The following is a 22774-nucleotide window of genomic DNA, read 5'->3' as shown; positions in this document are numbered from 1 at the left end:
GTGACAGAGAGAGGAGGAGGGAGGGAGGAAGGGAGGGAGATTGACTGCATATGTGTGCTTTGGGGGAGGTTGTAGATGCACTGCAGGAAGAAGGCATGCAGTAAGTAAGGCCTGGGTTTCCAATGGGCAAAGAGCAGCTCGGGCCCTGTAGTACAGCAGGTCAGAATCAAGGGTGGGGGCCTCGTGCAGAGGCTTATTCTTGTGGCCTGGGTTAAAATGAAGATAAGCTGCTGACCAGCAGCTAAGAAGAATGGAGGTGAGGGATATGGTGGATATGGCAAGGGGAGGAAGAAGGATGATGGGTCCAACATGAGAGTCCTTTAGCTCAGTTAGCCACCAGGATCCAATTCTGGGGTTAGAAAATTCTAAGCTCTATGGGTGAGAGGGGGATACTGGTGAACGATAAGCGGGACAGAAGGGCAGAAAAGGTAAAGGTTACTAGTATTAGTGTTGTCTTGGCTCTTCTAGGGCTGGCTAAAAACTGGGGCAAGACTGAATCCAACAGCTGAGCCATCTGTAGGTTCACAAAGCTGGGACAGGCAGAGGCAAGGAAAAGAGCAGGAACTAAGAGGGGTCACACTAAGTCTGCAGTGGATTTAATTACTGTTTCTCCCTGATTTTCTCTAGAAGCAGGCTACAACCAAGTTGGGAAGAAGAGTAGAGAGTGAGGGCAAGCTGCAATTTATAAAACATAATGCTGAACTCATAGTAGCTGATTAAAAGGGTCTTCCAGGTGAATCAAAGCATAGTCCTGCCTTATAAAGAGAAAATTATAAATTTAGTTTAGCATCCCCACCCAAGTTAAAATTATGATGAAACCCCATTAATCAATTTTAAATATATTTTTTTACTTTTATGATTGATTTGGCAAATAATGTTTGGGCATTATGAGATAATTCTATAGGCAAACCGCATAACACATGGTTTCCTATCAAACTGACCTACCAGAATGCCTGCCAAAGTTTTGTGATGAGATGCTATAACAACTTCTTTTTGTACATTTTATAAACAGTTCCTTTTATTTATATAGAAAATAATCAAAAGAGACTCAAGTATAACAATCCAAACCAAACCAATTCATGTGAGCAGGGAAAAAGTATACAATTATCTGACTAGTTTATCAAGAACATTTCCGTGCAGAGTGAAAATGCCTTGCTTCCCCATATTTAAGCTAGGCATAGTAGGGATGCAATGTCCTGGTTCCCACCCCCGGGGTATTCATGTGGTAAAAAGAAATGAAAAAGGAATATAACAGTGACTAAGGAATATAACAGTGATTAAGAGCACCAGCTCAGGAGTCAGCCTGTGTAGGTTTGAATCCTGGGCCAAGGGTTTTTCCTCATCTGTAAAATAAGGACAGACAGAGCCTAGCCCATGAGGTTTCTCAGAAGATTAAATAAATGTAGCATGGTGCCTGGTACATAGTAAATACTCAGTAAATGTGAATTGCCAATGTTGATGCAGTTACTATTACTACTATTATCGAGTGCATTAGTGTCAAGGGCTACAGGTGTGTCATAGTAGTACTAGAAATTGTTGGGTCTTGATTTGGGGATAAATAAATGGGGAGGACACCCAAACTTTTAACTGTAACTCTTAATTCTGAACCTATTTTTTTCACGACATTTTAAAATAATTTTAATTCAAATCTCAAATAAAATATAATTTTTATGCTTTATAAAGAACTCAGGTTTGCATAAACATGACCCACAATATTATCAAGATTTTCACCCAGAAGTTGGCTTTCTACTACAAAGGAAAGACGTAAGAAATTGATTTCCCTTTTCTATAAAGGAAAATGGCATGAATACATTCATGATGTGCAGCTATTAATAACTTCAAGGATGACTGAAAGGGTTAGCAGCATTTGGTCATAAGAAAGAAACCATGGCAGCAGTTTCTTACGTGACAGTTGGATTAAAAGAAAAATAACCCTCATGCTATTGCAGCAAGAATAGCACATTCAACTATACATGTAAATGAGGAATTGGATCTGTTGGCCATAACGCTTGTTATAGTGTCATCTCAAAAACTAAACCCAGGGTTGGATAGCTGTCAAACCCAGTAATTTCCTCTTGAGAACAGTCCTTGTCACACTGACAGACCACATCTGTATTCATGCTGTGGTGGATTCTGAATAATATCTGTGATACGCAGAGAAAATAAAGGAGACTGCCATGACACTCTCCATGATAGATAACCCCACAGTGAATTTAAGAGCGAGATGGAGTCTGCCAGATCGTATAATACCACACCCTTGTTTCTGAGAAGAGAATGCAGCTGAGAGAGGCTCAGTGAGTTGTGGAAAGGCGCGGGTGTGGCCGAACTGGGACTAGAACTCAAGTCTTCCAACTGCCAGCCCTGAGCTCCATGCATACTACCTTAACATGGCACCAGTGTGGCGTCCAGACCGTAAAGCAAAACGGGCATGATCAGAAAGCCTGTTCTTCACATAAGCCATCATTTACATAGAATGCATCCACCCATTCAACATGTACAGACTGGCTGTATTCCAAGGGAAGGGAGATGACAAATACCCTACTGTGCCTGCTTGCCCTAAACTCACATTCTAATACTGGAAATAATATATGTTTACAAACAACTATGTACAAGCAGAAAGAAGAAAGACATTACAACAGATTAGGAGTTAGAGAGTTTAAAGCAGAAGGCAGGGAAATTTTCCATTTGAGGGGTTGGAGGTGAGTGGGCAGGGTGTTGGGTGGGGCCAGGTTTCAAGAGAGGGAAATCTAAACAGTGGAGAAGCATCTGAGCTGGGCCTGAAGGATAAGGAAAATCTGCATGTGGATGTGGTTAGCATAAGAGAGGGCTACAAAACCAGGCCATCCTAAATGTGAGAAAGATTAAATATTTTTTCCAATTAAATAATATATCCTCGATTACATGAACTAAGTTAGCTAAGGCACTTTAACTGAAGAAACCCAAATACACGTTATGCTTGATGTAATGAAGTCATCCCTCTTCTCTACTTGTTTCCTGGTCCAGTTTCTGAGATTCAGTTGCTGCACAGCTATTTCAAAAGTTTATACAGATAAAAATGACTGTGAACCTTCAAAGGCAAGGATATAATTTTTATTCTTGATTTTTATCAATCAAGAGCCCTCTGGAAAAAAAAACTGGCATTTTCTTAAAATGACTAGAATATAATCATTTCTATAGTAGGATTTTTAAAGTATAGTTTTATTCCACATATGAATGTGTGAAAGCTCCTAGTGAGGGGAAATTCTGAGGTCAGCTTGAAAAGCTTACATATTCATACTCCTCATTCAGCAATCATGTGCAAGAGGATAATCAGAAAAGGGAATCTCTAACTATAAAGTTTTAATCTGAAATAAAAACTAAGGCTTTACTATTGCAGAAAAGATATGAAAATCCATGAAACAAAAATGGAAACTCAAGAAGCATATTTCTTTGGCCATCACATGGCAGGTGTAATGTGTGACTGCCATCTAGGTATGCCTATAAAGAATGAGTACACGTTTCGGTCTTCTCTATACCTTTCTAAACATGAAAGCATAAAGATATTTAGAGATCAATAATCATATTCACCAAAGTAGGTACTCACTATAATAACTGTGATCTTGTTGAGGTCATGTGATTACATTTATGAGAGAATCATTCTGATTCACAAAATGGTGACCAAGAAACTTTCTTTTGTTGGGGCTTGCCTGAGAAAATGATATGCAACAAGTTTGCTGCTGGCAGGAAGGAATCACAGGAAGATAAGGAACACAGTGAGGAATAACATTTCAAAGGAGATACAGATGATTTGGGGGGAAGAAAAATGCTATTTTACTTTCCTTTAAGCCTCTAGGATCTTTAAGGCTGTCTTCCATTCAGAGTAACAGAAAAGACTGTTAGTTTATTTTACCCTAATTCATGACAACCCTTTCCTCTAGCCTGGCTGTGATAAGAGGCATACATAATTTTTCTGCCAAGACACTCTCCATCCCTTCCTTTTAAAATTGCCTTCCTAAGCCCCTACCCTCATTGACACTCTGGCAGTGAAAAAGTATTTTTCAACAAGTCACAACACACTTATTTGCAAGCAACTTTAAGTACACCAGAAAGGCAGGTTAGATGTTCTATGTACTTTGACCTTCCCCATATAACATGAAGAAAGGGATTCCTATACCAAAAATATCAGGATATAACCTTAGCAGTCTCCAGTCATAATTGAATAGTATTTTGGTGCCTCAACATTTCCGCATTACATTAGTGTCTGGAAAACCACCTATGCACTCAGAACCTTGGCTTTGGGTCAGGGTGTGAGCCTTCTGCATGCCCACGTTTCATTTCATGGTTGGAAAGCAGAAGCAGCTTTCCAGAGCTTTTTGCCAACTGACAGGTGGTGGGAATAAGCATGAGATTTGCTTACAATGAGATGGAGAAGGCTCTCAGGCATGGAGAAATAAACATACCCATGCAGAGAAAACCACCAGCTAGACATACCACAGGGTACTGATGGCAAACAAAGTCAAGAAAGAACATTAAGCCAGCTCCCTAATGACAAGTGAGGCTGAATCGTGAATTGAAAATGCCCCCAGAGCAAAGAGAAGGCTTCAGAGATTAATTCATGAAATTACATGTAGAAAGAGAAAAACAAAGTAAAGCCACATATGAATATAAAGCTCCTGATTACATTTTAAAGTGTTCAAGTTTTTAGGCAATAAATTAAACCAAGAAAAAAACTACAGTGAGAATTTTACTGACTGGTTATGAGAAGTGACAATGGATGAACAATCATTATGTAGCTACAATACATACGACAACATGCCAGGAGGTTATAGACAAGTTCATAAACTCAAAGAGCTTGTAGTATTTTGTGGAGATAATCATAAGCACTGTATTGTTGTTTATCAAGTAAGTGATTTAAAAAATACAATAAATGCTATCAGATTTTAGAAAAAGGACATAGGAAATGTACATGGAAATACTAATGCTCAAGAAGCATGATGGATAAAATCTATTCTCAAATGTTTAGAAAATAGAGATAGATGAAAGAAAGAGAGAGAGACGGAGGGAGGGAGGAAGGAAGGAAGGAAGGAAGGAAGGAAGGAAGGAAGGAAGGAAGGAAGGAAAGAAGGAAGGAAGGAAGGAGGGAGGCAAATGTGGCAAAATGTTAAAAGTTGATGGATCTGGGTATCTGGGTAGGAGGTATGTTGGGATTTTCTGTATGGGTTTTGCATTACTCTTGTAAATGCCCTGTAATTTTGAAATTATTTCAAAATAAGAAGCTAAAAAATTTAGAGAAAGGGGAGAAGACTGTGCAATGTACAGGGAAAAAGGCTTTACTGAGCAGGACTTGAAAGATAGCTCTAATTTGGGTAGGCAGGTAGTAGGAAAGGCATTGCTAGGCAAGAGAAAGAGAATGAGATATAAATGGACATGACACATTCAAAGGAACTAGTATTACACCAAAGGGAACACAGGAATTTGAGACTAATGAAAGACGAGTTTGGAAATGGAAGAATCCCTAGGGACCAGGGAGACCCAGGCTCAAGAGTTTTAACTTAACCTGTTAGAATCACTGAAGATGTCTGAACATTTAAAAATATGAGATAATGATTGCAGAAAAGAATGTGAATGTTATGAACCCTGATAATATATTTTATAAGACACACACTGCTTTCAATTATGATAAAATCACTAAAGTAAACATCTTTAGAGTAGTTAGGAAACAATTCACAAACCTTATAAAAGAATCTCCTGAATATTTGGTAACCATATATCTGATAAGGGTTTGATATCCAGTATATATAAAGAAATCCTACAACTCAACAAGGAAAAACAACCCAATTATAAAATGGGAAAAGATGAAAAGACATTTTTCCAAAGAGGAAATACAATTGGCTAAAAAGCACATGAAAAAATGTCCATCTTCATTAGCTATTAGGGAAATGCAAATGAAAACCACAATGAGACATCATCTCACACTTATAAAAATGGCCGCTACTAAACAAACAGCAAACTACAAGCACTGGAGAGGATGTGGAGAAATAGGAACACATATTCACTGCTTGTGGGAATGTAAAATAGTACAGCCACTGTGGAAGACAGTTTGGCAGTTCCTTAGAAAATTAAATATTGAGATGTTCTACGACCAAGCACTTCTACTACTCGGTATATACCCAGAAGATCTAAACACAGGGACATGAACAGATATTTGCACACCGATGTTCATAGCAGCATTATTCACAATTGCCAAAAGATTGTGATTTCTTATAATCCAAGAAATAGATGAGTGGACAAACAAAATGTAGTATATACATATGATGGAATATTATGCAGCAGTAAGAAGGAATGAGGTCCTAAAGCATTTGACAACATGGATGAACCTTGAGGACATAACATTGAGTAAAATAAGCCAGACACAAAAAGGCAGATATTATATGATTTCACTATTTTGAACCAACTTGAACATGTAAACTTGGAGTTTTAAAATGTAGAATATAGAGTACCTAGAGAGAAACAAAAGCTAGAGAAGGGGTAGCAGTTACCTAATATGTACAGAATTGTTAACGATGTTGAACATAAATGTTTGGGAATGGATAGAGGTAACAGCAGCTTGTTATTGGGATCCTAAGTAATAGTGACATATTGTAGTGAATTTGATTGAAAAAATAGTCATGTATGCAAATAAGTTCTTGCATGAACTACTACAAATGCAAAAAAAAATAATAGAAATAGAGGGGTATAAGGGAAAAAACACAGCTATTGCAAACTATGGACTATCATTAATAGAAATATTTTAATATTCTTTCATCCACAGTAACAAATTTACTATACCAATACTATGGGCCAACAAATGGGTGGGGATTAAGAGGTATGGGAGGATTTGGGTTTTATTTTTCATTCTTATTTCTGTTCTGGAGTAATGAAAATGTTCCAAAATTGATCATGGGGATGTATGCACAACTACGTGATGATGCTATGAGCCAGTGATTGTATACTTTAGTTTGCATGGCTTGTGAATATATGTCAATAAACCTGGGAAAAAATGTAAAAAAAAAAAAATAGCATCTACTTTAGCTCTTGTAACAGCTGCAGGCTGAATGAAGGATAACCCAGCAATGGTCTAACACTGTCAGTGTTTCCATGAAATTATAAAGTGAAATGATTCATTGATGCCTTATGCCCCACGTCTGTTTCTTTGATGTTGTTTTGTTTATTCAGCTGTTTTTACTAGTTTGTTTTTTCTGTTACTGTTATTGTTGCTGTCTGGTTGGCTTGTAAAACGAAAGTGTAAAATGGGGAAGTGCTTCTGAAATGGGCCACTCTTGACCTTCAGAAGTTCCTATGGAAAGAAGCTGGCAGTTACTAAATCAAAGATAATGACAGCTTCTTCACTCTTTCAAACCACCAATGACTCTGGTCTAATTATGATTCTCCCTCTTCAGTTGCCTTCATACAGTGGTCTTCAGATATCAGCCTTCTTCCGGGTAATTCTGGAAGGAGAACTAAACTCCATTCTTGGTGGTACTTGATTCAAAAGCTATTTAAGCTTCTCAAGAAGTGAATGTCTAACCCTAGAAACACCACATAATTCTGTATCACTAACAGCCTCAGAAGCTGAGTTCTTCCTGCTTATCCATGAAACCACTGAAACAGAGATGCAAGGAAGTCAGACATCTGTTTCTTTAGCTGTCTTCAATTGACACTATCACCTCTACTCTTCTACATTTCGAGGAAATATTTTTCTCTTCTTTTTTGGCTTCACAACTTCATTTAATACTTTTTTTTATCATCATTTATCTGATTTAGGAATTGTGGTGCTATATATGATAATACAAATGAGAGTTTAAACAGGGAATGTTCAATCACTAAAACACCTTATTTGATTATATATGGTGGTAGTCTCCAAACTGTTTTGATAACAAAACTGTAATAAGTTGTGGTGTATATGCCACAATATATTTAGCTAAATTATATATACATGTACTACTATACTAATAAATACAAAATACATTATAAAGCAGAATATAAAAATTTCTAAATTAAAGATACAAATATTTTTAAATTAGATGAAGGAACAAATATTTATTTATTAATGGCAAATAACTTTTCTTTGCTGTCACTAGAAATTAATAATATTTAACAAGAATATATAATTTTATATGCTTTATTTCAGAACATCTTGGTTTAATCCTTTGTGACTGAGCAATTTAAAGTTCAGTTTGTTTTGATACTTAATTTTAATGCTGTCAGCAATACCTCATAAAAATATGTACATCTAAGGTGGAAAAGGGCTTTGTGGAACTGAGTCCCTATGCTTTTATTACTTCCTTGGATAATGCAAAGGTTGGGGTGTTTTGTTTTTATTATTACTTTTTTGTGTGTTCACTGAAATTCCGCTAGTAAATGTCCATCTTTCCTAATGTTAATTAGTTGCTCTTGAAAACTTATTAAAGCTTTTGAATTTTTATATTTTTAAAAATTATATTCCAAACCACAGAAATTCTCTAAGTTTCCTACTTAGAAATAGGACATTCCAATTTCAACTTATTTCACATGCAGATATAAAGGATTTTAATAGTTGGCATATATAATTTCTTAAAATAGAATCACATTTCCAAACATCCATTTCCCAAAATGCTCTCTCCATAGCATGAGTTTCTTTTGAGAAGCAGTAACTTTCTCATACACTGTTAAAACATCACTTTTACTTTGAAGGACCATATTGAAGTATTTATTTTTTAAAAATCTTTACCACGTAGTATCTACTGACACCACTAATCACAGAAAAGGTAGGCAAATTTGAACACGTGTCTTTTTGTAAAAGGAAAATAAATCTTAGTTCATTTGCAAAATACAATCTCTTGTGGTACAAATATATTGACATTCATTATTCATTTAATCACAAAGTATATACAAAGATGCTATTATTTTTTAAAGGATTTGCTTTTATAAAATCAACTAATATTTCTGGCTTTAACCTTTTTGCTCCTGTGCACCAGCTTACTTGATAGCTTGATTGTGAATGATGCACCAAATGAATTTCATATACGATGCCACTGATAAAGACAGTGAATGCAAATCCTTATTGCAAATAACGTGCTTGATAATTTTTATTGGGGAAGGCCAACTTGTGGTCAGATTCATTAAATTGCTTTTATCTTCCCTGGCCGAACCTGCTGGATATCCCCCAATATCTAGTCTCTCCTTTTTCCTCGGTACCAGAACCTCATTAGACAGGCACGACTGCCCCAAGTGAATACTGAATTTCTCAGCACTTCCCGCCCCAGCCGCTTGCAGCTAGGCCCAGCCTGGGGACTAAGTTTGGGATGAAAGTAGAAATAACATATACCTTATAGAGGGAGGGGCATATCTTCTGCTTGCTCTCCTCCTAACTACCTGGAATTCAGATATGATAGGTGAAACATAAGTAACCTTTTGGAAGTGAGGGAGAAGCGAGGGTTTGAGGCAGCCATAGCAGCAAGTAAGGAGGCGTTCAGACCCTTCATGACCGTGTGGCCATCAAACAAATTCTGGACGGCTGTGTTTATGTAAATGAGAAAAACATTTTTAACTTTTTTGAGCTTCTATTAGTTGGGGTTTTCTGGCTCTTGTCACTTTTCTGAACCCTAATTAATACACCTCATGAGAGGATTGATGAAGAGCCCCTACTAGGAATTGAAGAAGTATCAAGTCTGCCATTTTCTCATCGTTAGTATGTGTTTGCATTTTTAATATTACTTTCAACCTGCAGTTTCCCACAGAAAATATATTTAAGCCACTTGTCAATTTTGGAAGGAGCCGTTTATAAAAACTGAATAATATATCTTTAAATCTAAATTATCAGTGTCAGTGTTAAATATTAACAAGGCTTCATTTTTTTTGGGTCAATAAATAAATAAATAAATAAATAAATACACAGTGAAGTTCTACTTTCTTCCTGCTCTTCCCTACCCCAACCACCAAATGTTTTAAGCACCTCCTTGGGGTACACGCACTCCACCCACGTTAGAGCCCATGGTCTCAGGGATGGTGGGACTCGAGCTCACTGGAGCCTACCGGACCATATAGCTAAAGCTGCTCCATTTCCAAATCCTCAATAGTAATGGCTAACTATAAATTCCTCTCCTGGATCATGGCAATACGCCATGAGATGAAAATGTTCATAAGCAAAAAAATCAGCATAAATAAGCATTCTTCATAAAACTGAAAACCTGTAAAAGCAAATGGTAAATTACGGGATGGGTATACGTAAAGATTTTGGAGTCTTACCTGAATACCTCAAGAATAATCCTCTCTGGTAATTTGGGAGCCACCTGACGAAATGCTTTTTTGAAATCTTCCAAAGTTAAAAATCCACGATCTATGTAAAATAAAATATAAAAAATTCACTTACTCTGTAAGCCCTAGGAACTATTAATTCAGCTGTAATGTTTGCAGGAAACATTATCATCAGGAGAAAAACAGTAATTTTTCACTGATTTTACATTTAAGGCAATCCAAGATCATTGGAAGAATTAATTACCTACCAATATGCCTCCCCTTCACTGCACTCCCAGATGACCTGGAAGGTCCCTTCTAGCCCTAACATTCACGGATTCTCTGCATCCAGGAAAAGGATGTAAAGACATGCACTGCCATAATGGCATCAGGCTTCGAGTCTTTGGGAATTGCCAAAGCAATTCAAGCTCCAAAATTCCTCCTTCACCCCTCACCACTTGGTATTAAAATTATGACGTATTATTATTTAGGGTAAAACCATATCCACAGCTAACACACTGAACTTGGCCATAAGTCTTATTACCCTTGCACGTGAACCATGGGGCTTAGAAGGTCTGAGGTCTTCCCGTCTGGGTGGAAAAGCAATCCCTGCAATCAGAGTGGATCAGGGGGTCGAAGGAGAAGGCCCACATGGTCTCCCCACCGTCTATGGCTCATGACTTATATCTCCATTTGGCCAGCCTTTTTGCTGTCCCTATTATGATACAGGCAAATCACAAATACTATCATATCACTGTATTATTTCATTCATGATAAATGTTAAGAATTTTAAGATTATCACAAAGAAAAACCTTGAGTAATAGATAATACAGTAAAATAATCTTCCAAGTATATTGTATATTTAATTGCTAATTATATGTTCCCATTCACAGTTTCTTAATACTGATTTTTAAATATCAAAACACTTTAAAGACACTTACAGCGCATGTCAAAAGCTGTGAAGATGTGTCTAATCTCACTCCAACACAGTTGAGCTTCCTTCTTTGTCCTTACAACACTTAAAAACTCCTCAAGTAATATACCTACAAGTTGGAAAAGACAATTTTTAAGGGGGGTGGGGAACAGTTATGAAGAAAAGTGATAAATATCACAAATAACCAAATTTTATCTTAATTTTGGTGAGCAGTATTTTCTCCTAAAGCTCTATAAAGAAGAAAAAGCATTTTGCTAAATGCTAAGTAGACCCATACTAGCAATCGACAGTAAAATTGATAGACACTTTTAGAGTTCATTTAGCTTCTTCAGGGGAAAAAGGAACAGTGACCTTGAAAAAGTTGGAACACTTCTCTCTAACAGACCTAATAGACAGTCCTGAAACTACTTATTTAACAAGGTCTCATAAATTTTCTCTCCTTAAGCGCCTTTGATCCCTTTTTACCTAGTCAGATGTCATTATGGCAGATTTTTTTTTTTTCCAACTGGGAGATCAGGTCAAAGAAGTAGTTTCTCAAAAGTCAATACCAATTGCACACTGCAGATAAAAGGTGGAGAGAATATTACATAAACAATAGAGCTGGCATGGTCCCCAGCCCTGGATATACCCCATGACGTGTTTGGCAGCCTCAGGCTCAGCTTCCTGTGACTCTCATAATAAAAGAGCCCAGCATGATAATATGAGATTGGATACTGTGCTTACAATGTCTATTAAAATGAATTCTAATGTGATCTTTGTAGTAGGTTTAAAGAGCGGAGCCAAGAATTTAAACACTTTAGTGAACTGAGCCCTAAATATATAAAAAGAGCAGTTCGGTTTTATACGTCAGGATTTCCATTTTAAAACATTTATCCCTGTATTTTAAAAATAGCTCCAAATAATGCAATAACCACTTGCCAATGTTTAAGAACTTGCACCCTTATCCTGCTGATGAGATGATACTGAGCTACAGGCCAGTCCAAAAATAGTTCCAATAGCTTAAAAAAATATAGAAAATAGTTTTCTTAATTTTTCACACTTTTCTTATTTGTAAATTCAGGATTTAGGAACTAAAGAAATAAATCCATCTTTGTGTTTTTAAGCCATCCTTTTACAACCCTTGAGGACTTCCTGTGTGCTAGGTGCTGTATTTCGCTCTGGAATCAGAAGGTAGAAGAGAACACACATGATTCCAGTCCCAAGAGAGCTGCAGGTCTAGTGGGAGAGACCCTCATTACACAGACTCCATTGCAAAGGTATATCATTACTTACTGTGTCTGCACGAGGGGGAAAACAGGATGCTGTGAGAAAGTCACAGGAATCTTCCCGTAGCACAGACTCTGACCAAGGAGAAATCTCTTGGAGGAGGCAATATTTAATTTTTAAGCTAAGACCTAAAGGATGAGAAGACAGCAACTGGCTAAAGGATAGGAAGAAGAACATTCCAGGCAGAGTAAACAGCATGTGCAAAGTCCATGAGGTGGAGATGTAGAAGGGATGAAATGTATCGAGCTGGAATGTACTCAGCAAGACGCTACAAAGACAAGGTTGGTCAGGTAGGCAGGGGCTGGAACACACAGGCCCCATGAGCCAGATTAAATACCTTAGGTTTTATTTAAGATGCAACAGGAAATCAATAAAAGGTTTTTGAATTGGCACGTAAGATGAACCAATCTCCATTTCTGAAAGCTCTTTCTGGCTACTGTCTCAAGAAAGGATTGGAAGAAGGGCAAAAAATGTAAAAAGGAAGAACTGTTAGGAGCCTACTGGCAAGAGATGTGGTTGCTAGGGTGATGGCAGTAGGAACGGAGAGAAGTGGAAGGTTTCCAGATACATTTTGGAATAGAATTGACATAACTTGAGGAAGGATTCGATGTGGCAGGTGAGATAGAAGGAGGTGTCAAGAATAACTTCTAGGGGCTGGCTTGAGTACTAGGTGGTAATGAGGAGTTAAAGAAATGGGGAAGGCTAGGGGAAGAGCAGGGTTGGAGGGTGAGATGAAGAGTTGAGATCTGGGCATGTTAAGTGTTTGATGCTTTAAAGATATCCAAGAGGAAAAGTCAGGTAAGCAGGTATATTTATTCTAGGCAATGGAGCATATTTTCTAGCACCTAGCAGAATGCCTGGCACATAGTAGGTGCTCGATAAATATATGTTGTACTGAATTAGGATATTATTTTTCCATATAGCGGAAGATATATGTTGGTGCAGCTCCATTCTCATCCATTCTTGTGACCAGCGAACACATTTGAAACTGCTAGCTGAGACTAAAATTGAAGTCTAGCATGCCACATTCCCTTAGGATCAAACCCATAACCACAGTCTCATGAACAGCAAAAACTAATCAACTAAACAGTATTTAGATTAGCTGAAATGGTTGAATAATTTGTTCTCAGATTGTGGCATGTCCTATGAGGACTTTCACAATCTTAACCCAACCTACCTCTCTAGCCTCATCACCAGCCATTTCAGCCTAGACAACCAAAACTGCAGGCAAAGCAAACTTCCTGGTGCTTCCCCAAGTCAACAGGCTTTACTGTACCTCCAAGCCTTTGCATCGGTTAGGCACACTGCCTGGAATGTTCTCTTTCCTCTTTTCTCCTAGTGAATTTGTATATCTCCTTCCAGAAGGAACTCAAGCATTACCTCCTCTATAGAGGCTTCCTGATTTTCTCCCAGCTGAGTTCCTTTTCTGTGACCCTACAGCCCTCTGTTCATAATACCATTACAGAATCTACTAGGTGGTATGGTAACTGTGTCTTCCTGAGACACACTGGGGGAATGCACTGTATATTATTCAAGATTTTATTCCACCAATGTTGAGCATGGTACCTAGCATACAGTAGGCATTCATTACATGTCTGCTGAATAAAGAAATGAAGCAATGAATAGGAAGATTTTTTTTGTTTTGTTTTCAGCAAAAAGCATTAAAATGTGTTTAAAATGATCTTACAACTCTGTAAACTGATGCCAGAAAAAGTAGGTCATTTTTTACTCATATAGCCAGCAAAATAAACAGCCATTTTAGAAACTCCAATTTCTTAATACACACAATAAATTAAGAACAAACAAAATTCAGAGGGATAGGAAGTGCATGCGTAACAGTTACCCTTTATTTACCATTTTATCTGACTAGAAAAACCATAACAAAGAAAAAAAAATACAATTCCATGGTTCCACAGGTGAGTCTCAAGGAAAACAAAAAACTAGTGCATGAATGTCAATTTGCATTAAATTGCATATACAGATAACTAATCAGTATTCGGAGCTATAAAGTATTCAGGTCTTTATTTCACAATATTGTGGGATCAAAGCAAATGTTCTTTAATTTTTTAGGGGAAAATATATGTGGATTTAAACTATGTGTTTGCCAGGGCTGCTATGACAAATACCACACAATGAGTTGGCTTATCTAGCAGGAAATTTTTGCCTCATGGTTTTGGAGGCTAGAAGTCTAATAACCCAGTATTGGCAGAAGTTGCTTTCTCCCAGAGGATGTAGCACTCCAGTAAATCTCTGTCATATCGTGCTGCCTCTTTCTTTGTGTCTGCTCCTCTGATTTCTCCTAACTTCTAGCTTCTGGCTTCTTCTGACAGTGTCCAAGTTTCCTTTGCTTATAAGGACTCTAGTCATATGGGTTAAGGCCTACCCTCATTCAATTTGGCCTCATCTAAATAGAATCTTTGAAAATCCTATTCACAAATGAGTTCACACTTAACTAATAATATGTTCAAAGGTCCTATTTACAAATGGGTTCATACCCCAGGAACGCAGATTAAGACTGGAGCATGTCTTTTGTGGGATACTACAAAGAGTAAAGCCTATTAACACAAATGAGTCTACGTGTGCAATCAAGTTTTTTTCACACTATTTTTCTACTTGAGCATATACTTTGTATTTTAAAGTCAATTCTGCAGGGGTCGAACTAATTAAGTATATATTAAACTGTGCAAACACATCTCCCTTCAACCCATATGCCCTTAACTTGTTTTAGTCTTCCATGAGAAGACCTATCCAAATGCAAACGACTTTTCTAAAAAGGATATAGAAGTTTTCATTCAGCTTGCCTCTCAAATTGTAGTAATATAATAACTTTCCACAGATAATGCATACTGGTTTGCTATTCCTAAAGCTCTGTAATGCAAACTCATTAATGTAAGTTTTAGATATAGCGCTGCTCTTTAAATGGCCTGGAAATGGGGTTCCTACTACTAGCTCCACCTGCTGTCACAATATTCAAACCTAAAATTACCACTTCACAAAGACTTTCAATAATTCCATGACATCAGATTTCATACCCAATGAGAAATGCATTACCTATGTCTGCCCCTGAAGTGAAAGAATACGATTAGAGAATTCTAATTTCAACTGCAATGTTGGTTTCTCTATGCACACAGTTCCACTGATGACAGTTACCTAAACTCTTTACTGCAGGATCACAACCTTAAGATCACAACCTTAGGAACCACATAGATCACAATTAAGATCACAACCTTAGGAACCACATAGACCTATCCGTTTATCTGCACCTATTATGAATCGGTCTAGAGAAGGTGCTCAGGGATTGCCTAAGTGGTTGGACTCTATCACAGGTTGCAGACATGGTTCAGCTGTGGGAAAGGTTGTTCTTTATAAAATTTCACAAGGAAGTCCAATGTGTAGGGGAGATGGAAGCAGAGCTACTCAATTCGAAGCAAGGTAGGCCTATGCCCTTTCTTGTCCAGCGGTGCCACTGGAAGTGCCTCCACAGGACCTAGGATTGGGGACTATAGTTCAAAGACCTCTGCGACCATGATCTTTATAAATCCTTCCCTGACTCTCTGAGTCTGTGCATCTGACTTTCCATTTTATAAACGATCTTTGGCAAAATGGACTCTTTCCAGGTTCTACAATGAATATATACATTTTTTATTTTCCAAACTACTTAATACATCTGATATAGACATAACATATAAAGAGAGAGACCAAGAATATTATCTTTCCTACTTTGTTCTTTTCAGGCAGTTTCCCAGGAGGGTAATCATCTTTCACCACAGGGGTGGATATATTCAAAAAGTCCAATAAAACTATATAAATTTTTCTTTGAAAGTTTCATTATGTATATTTTTTGTGTGGTTCACAGTTCTAAGCTTCAGGGTCAGTGCACACAGTGAAATCCTCTTGAAAATGAAGTAGTCTGATATCTGGCTATCACAGTGAGCTCAAATTAGAAACTGCAATAAACCTGGGGAAAGAAAGAGAAAACAATAAAAATGCCAAGTTATTTGGATTGTAAGTCTGGTCCTAGATTTAGTGGGAAAGAGAAGGTTCATGTTCATTGTGCCATATATTAATTTTTTCCAGAGATTAAAAATTCTCTAAAAATAAGGGTTTAAAAGGATTAAATGGCCTTTTAAGAGGCATAATGCAAGCCTTCTCTAGTTTGAAAAATAAAATACAGATTATGACTGCTGGAAACCATGAGGAAAAAAAATAGATAAAATGTGTTTGCATAAAAAGACTGTGAAGGACAGAAGGTGAAAGTGACATCAACAATGATGAGCTGTCACAGTATGATGGATAAGTAAATTCAGAGGAATAATATTTCCTTCTAGTTTCTTACAGAAGAATAGGGGAATAAAGATAAAACAATCTACCTTAATGTGAGAAATCAATTTTTACTATATCATTGGGAGGAAAATGAAAAGGAAGAGTAAAAACAGGTTATAGTAGACTAGAGAAATCTGAACCAATAAAACCTTATTTCTATTCCTTTTTATTAGGTGCATCTCCTACTCATAAGCCTTCAAAGGTAACTCAACAGAGCAAAGTCTCAGCTCCTTACTCTGGAATTTAAAGACTCATCCTCCCTTCTAGGCAAACTGCTCCTTAGCCATCCTTCCCAATTCTCAACTCCCATCAGGTCGGCTTATGCTGATGAACACAATCATATATAGCTATGGACTTGTTTTAGTTTCCTAGGCTGCTTAGTCACATACCATGAAATGGTTTGGCTAAAACAAGTGGAATTTATTAGCTTATAGTTTTGAGGCCGGGAAAATCAGGGCATGGTCAAGGTGATGCTTTCTCCCCAAGACTGTGGCGTTCTCGAATTGGCTGAGGGCGAGCTTGTCACCTAGCAGAGCACACAGCGGCATCTTCTTGTCTCTTTCTTCTCTTCCAGGTTTCATTTCAGCTTCTGGCTGCTCTGTCTGTGGCTCTCTCTTTCTCATGTCTGAGTTCATTCCATTTATAAAGGACTCCAGTAATAGGATTAAGACTCATCCTAAGTGAGGTGTGGGTCACACCTTAATTGAAGTAGCCTCACAAAAAGGTCCTACTAACAAGGGGTTCATACTCACAGGAATGGATTAAATTCAAGAACATGCTTTTCCGGAGTACATACAGCTTCAAACCACCTCAGCACTATATTCCTTGCTGGTGCAGGAGGCAAAAATATTACAAAGATGGAGTGTGTTTACTGGAGGACTCTGCATTCTGAGTTGGAGGGAGGAGGGATGTAAAGAGCAGGACAGGGATCTGGAAGGAAGAGATTTCAGCCACTGAGGGTGGTGGAAGAGGGTCAAGGAGAGAAACACCTCAGAGGTGGAGTGCAGAAAAGCCTTTTCTACAGTCGGCTATGAAGCGTGAGTGATAAAGCCCCTTCTCTGTCTCATTACAAATGCCTCAGGAGAGCCTACCTGGCATCCAGTGTTTGCATGGGAGTGGCACATGTGGGGCAAGCTAACTTCATGCTGAGCTCTGCATTGAGGCTGGCCAGGCAGAGCACAGAGAGAGCACACAGGAGGTGGAGGAGGAGCCTGCAGCTGGTGGTCTGCACTGCATTTGCTTGTCCTCCTCTTTGCTTTCCACCTTTTCAAATTCCAGTCCCATACCTCCTCCGGGAGGTGGTGTCGCCCTCCTCTGAATTTTTGGAGCTTTTCTTGCCTGTAGCATTCATGTGACATCTGGCCATAAACTTGCACTGTGGTATCACTTCTTTCTTCTTCTCTATCACATATTTTTTCCAAAAACATCTTTAGGTCAGTGTCTGTGTCTCCTAAGTTTTTTTTTTTATCCCTACAATGAAACTTATTCAGCTTCCTCTAAATGGCACTTCAGTAAACAGATTTATGGGTGATACCACAAAATGATCCTATGATTATGATTTCAAGAGAAGGTAACCTCAATTTGTATGCAGTTTCCCAATTATAGAAAAGAACAAAGAAGTCAATAGAAACCTGAAATCAAACAATCTGCTATAGCCTTGTATGGTGGTTTGGAGCTGTATGTACCCCAGAAAAACACGTTCTTAAACTTAATCCATTCCTGTGGGTGTGAACCCACTGTAAGTAGGATCTTTTAATGTGGTTACATCAGTAAAGGTGTGGCCCAGGAAGGGTCTTAATCCTATACCTGGAGTCCTTTATAAGCTGAATGAAACTCAGGCAGATAGAGAGAAAGTCACAGGAAACAAGCAGCTGAACATCAGCAGAACCCAGAGGAAAATGGAGGGGCCAGGAGAAGCCACCATGTGCACCACCATGTGACAGAGGAGTGCAGCACCAAGGATCACTGGCAGCCAGCCCCAGAACGCCCCAGTCCTTGGGGAGAGAGCATCACTTTGAAGATGCCTTGATTTGGACTTTTTCCCAACCTCAGAACCATAAGACAATAAATTCCCATTCTTTAAGTTAACCCATTTCATGATATCTGCTTGAGCAGCCTAGAAAACTAAAACACCTTGTAACCTTTGTTCCTTAGATAGGAGCCCAAAATAGCAAACTATACACAACAAAGTTTTTAAGATAGGACCTAAAAGTCTAAAAAATGGAAATTTAAATTTGATGTTAGGAAAATAATATGTTTAATAGTTAGCTGCCTGGTTCAAACAAGTTAGGCAATATAGTAATAAATAAAAACACACCCACCTGCCCGGTAACTAATCATCCACAAATTATTTTCAGTTAAACTTAGACTTACATAATTACCATTATGATGACTCAATCCCTTTGATTTGTTCATCATTCAGATTTGACGGTTAAAAGTAAGTTCCTGCACATTGCAAAGTAGTCTGGGCAGACAATAAAAAGATACGTGCAGGGACCCCCTGCGGAGCTGGGGGAGAATGCGGAGGTGCTGGGCTTCCTCACCCAGATTGTTGCTGATGTTCTCAGAAACATTGAGGACTGGTGGTTTGATGTGCCGAGCCCTCTATCACAGGACTTGCCCTTATGAAGCTCATCACTGCAAAGGAGAGGCTAAACCTGCTTGTAACTGTGCCTAAGAGTCTCCCCCTGAGTACCTCTGTGTTGCTCAGATGTGGCCCTTTCTCTAGCTAAGGCAACTCGGCAGGTGAACTCACTCCCCTTCCCTGTACGTGGGACCTGACTTACAGGGGTGTAAATCTCCCTGGCAACACAGGATATGACTCATGGGGATGAATCCGGCACCCAGAACCATGGGATTGAGGACATCTTCTTGACCAAAAGGGGGATGCAAAATGAAACGAAATAAAGTTTCTCTGGCTGAGAGATTTCAAATGGAGTTGAGAGGTCACTCTGATGGACATTTGTACACACTATGTAGATAACCCTTTTTAGGATTTAATGTATTGGAATACTTAGAAGTAAATACTTGAAACGATCAAAGTCCAACCTTTGACTCTTGAAGACGGTTGTATAACAATGTAGCTTACAATGTGTGACAGTGTGATTGTGAAAGCCTTGTGGATCACACTCTCTTTCTCCAGCGTATGGATGGATGAGTAGAAAAATGGGGACAAAAAATAGGGTGGTATGGGGGGATGATTTGGGTGTTCTTTTTTACCTTTATTTTTTATTCTTATTCTTTCTGGTGTAAGGAAAGTGTTCAAAAATAGGTTAGGGTGATGAATGCATAACTACATGATGGTACTATGAACAGTTGATTGTACACCAGGGATGATTTTATGGTATGTGAATATATCTCAATAAAACTGAATTTAATTAAAAAAAAAAAGTAAGTTACCAGAAAACTTACTTTTAAAAGGGCATTAACATAAAGACACAGAAGAAAAAAAATTCAATCTAATCACCCAATAAAAAAACAGAATTCTGAGGTACTCTGTTCTGATTTTTTCCTTAGGCATGACAGAACAGGGATAAGAACACACACATACTGCATGAGGATTCACTCGAACAATGTTCAAACGGTTTTTACTCGCAGCATTTGGGATAGAGTTAAGCAAGAGCCTCATAGATCTAAACTGCTACTAATAATATAAAATGCTCTCCAATTTATTCTACAAAGAACTCAGACATCTGAGATCTGTATACCCGGAACACATGGTCTTTGCCCTTCATAGGATTACCATGACATATGTTTTGGCATTAAACCACTGGCTTATGTTGAAGAAAGTTTAAGGACAGTCTTACAGAATTCATTATGGCATTTCTTGAACAGGGTCTGTGGGCATCAATTTTCAGTCATCAGAATTTCCTGTATGAGACACCATGGAAGACTGTTGTAAGTGCCAGAAAATGTTTTTAGTGTCTAGACACTGATCCCTATAATTGATTGTGTTTGCCTATTTGCTCTGGATGCTAGGAAGCTCACAACCAAATTTGAAATCAATCTCTAATAACTACACAAGACCCTGTGATTTGCCTTTTGGGTACTGAGCCCACTCCGGACTTGAACTCATTGATAAATTCCTTAGGGGAATGATAACGGCCTCAATTTGGTCACTATGACTAACATGAACCAATGGCACTATTAAAAAACAAGGGAAAGATATATTAACAGTTAAGAGGGTAAGTTAAGGTGGTCAGACTGCTTTGGTCTGCCACTTACTAGCTACCTTTGCCACCTTGGGCAAAAGTTACTTCACCTCTCTGAGCCTGAAGATTTTAAAAATTTATAAAATGGGGATAACCATAAAACCATAGTCATATTAAATATAATAATGCACGTACAGTGCTCATCACAGAGTCTGCATATAATAAGCATTCAGGAAGTGACAGCTGTAATGATTATCTATAATAAAAATAATAAATATTTTATTACATGTAAAAGCATTCTGTAAACAAATAAGGTGCCATACAAATGCCAGATACTAAGATTACTTCATCATTCCTCTCTGGAGAACAATTTCCTCATTTTAAAAACGGGGACAGACGACTGTTTCAAGTCTCTTTTATTTGAAAAATTCCTTCATTCCATATTTAAGGAAGATACGAAATGCATCACAGAGAACAATGGTTGTGTTGAAATAAAATCCTGAGAAAGGTAACAATGGTATATATTGGAACCAACCCCACACAGTGATCTGTTTCCTTTTTAAACAAGTGGCTTAATTGTTTTCTCCTACTAATATAATTCCTGGAACCTGGCTGCTTATACTCACTTCTTGTTGAGTTATAGGTATAAGAACTTCAGCAACTTTCTGCTTCTCATTCTGGCTGCTCTCAAATTCTCCCAGCATGTTCTTTCCTTTCAGACACTCTATTCTTATTTCTAATGGCTCTGTCTTAATTTTTTCCCTTTCTTCATTTTCACAAGGAACCTCTACAGAAACAACCACTACGCAAGAGGAACTACAACTCTTGGGAAGTAGGACCTGCGCATCCAGGTTTACATGCTGAACCAAACCGAAAGTTAAGCCTGTGTATCTTCAAGACTCTGCCCTTCCCAAGAACAGCAGAATCAATGCCACTCCAGGATATCAGTCCGGACATAGCCCAGAAGCTTGGCAGCGTCTGGCTCTGCACAGATGATTCAGCAGGGAAGCAAGCTGGAGAACTCACATGACCTTTTCTTTTTTTTCTTTTTAATTATTCATTTTATTGAGATATCACACAGTCATACAAAACAAATCGTACATTTGATTGTTCACAGTACCATTACGTAGTTGCACATTCATTACCAAAATCAATCCCCGACACCCTCATTACCACACACACAAATATAACCAGAATAATAATTAAAGTGAAAAGGAGCAACTACAGTAAAAAAGAACACTGGGCGCCCTTGTCTGTTTGTTCGTTTCCTTCCCCCACCTTTCCACTCATCCATCCACAAACTAGACAAACAGGAGTGTGATCCCTATGCTCCCCCCCACCAATCCCACTGTCCCCCCTCATAAGCCACATTTTTATACAATTGTCTTCAAGATTCATGGGTTCTGGGTTGTAGTTTGATAGTTTCAGGTATCCACCACCAGCTACCCCAATTCATTAGAACCTAAAAAGGGTTGTCTATGTTGTGCGTAAGAGTGCCCACCAGAGTGACCTCTCGGCTCCTTTTGGAATCTCTCTGCCACTGAAGCTTATGTCATTTCCTTTCACATCCCCCTTTTGGTCAAGAAGATGTTCTCCATCCCACGATGCCGGGTCTACATTCCTCCCCGGGAGCACACGACCTTTTCTTGAAGTAAGAAGAGTCATGGGTAGCAGGAGAAGAATTCCCAAGTCAAAGCTACCCAGAAGAACTTTCGAGAGTTGACTACCTAATCAAATAGCTCCCAGAAACCAAGGCCATTGTACTAGCATAAATAATGTCCACTCAAAATTCATGTCCACATGGAACCTTAGAATGTAACTTTATTTGGAGAAAGGATCTTTGCAGATGTAATCAGTTACATTACAA

The 22774-nt window shown here is 38.2% G+C and overlaps 1 protein-coding gene across 4 annotated transcripts in view; it reads right to left on the bottom strand.

Annotated features, from left to right (window-relative positions):
• EFCAB11 (EF-hand calcium binding domain 11) overlaps positions 1–22774 on the bottom strand; it is a 181674-nt gene that overhangs the window by 146203 nt on the left and 12697 nt on the right. For all 4 annotated transcript variants that reach the window (XM_037832088.1, XM_037832090.1, XM_037832087.1 and 1 more), the window contains 2 exons: positions 11175–11276; positions 10246–10336 (listed from right to left, as the gene is read on the bottom strand). In XM_037832088.1, coding sequence (XP_037688016.1) covers positions 10246–10336; positions 11175–11276 — 193 coding nt within the window. The remainder of the gene's footprint in view (positions 1–10245; positions 10337–11174; positions 11277–22774) is intronic.

Source organism: Choloepus didactylus, chromosome 4 (genome assembly GCF_015220235.1).
Source record: "Choloepus didactylus isolate mChoDid1 chromosome 4, mChoDid1.pri, whole genome shotgun sequence".
NCBI classification, from domain to species: Eukaryota; Metazoa; Chordata; class Mammalia; order Pilosa; family Megalonychidae; genus Choloepus; species Choloepus didactylus.
Note: the sequence above shows the minus strand (reverse complement) of the source record. Positions and strands in the feature narration are given on the sequence as shown.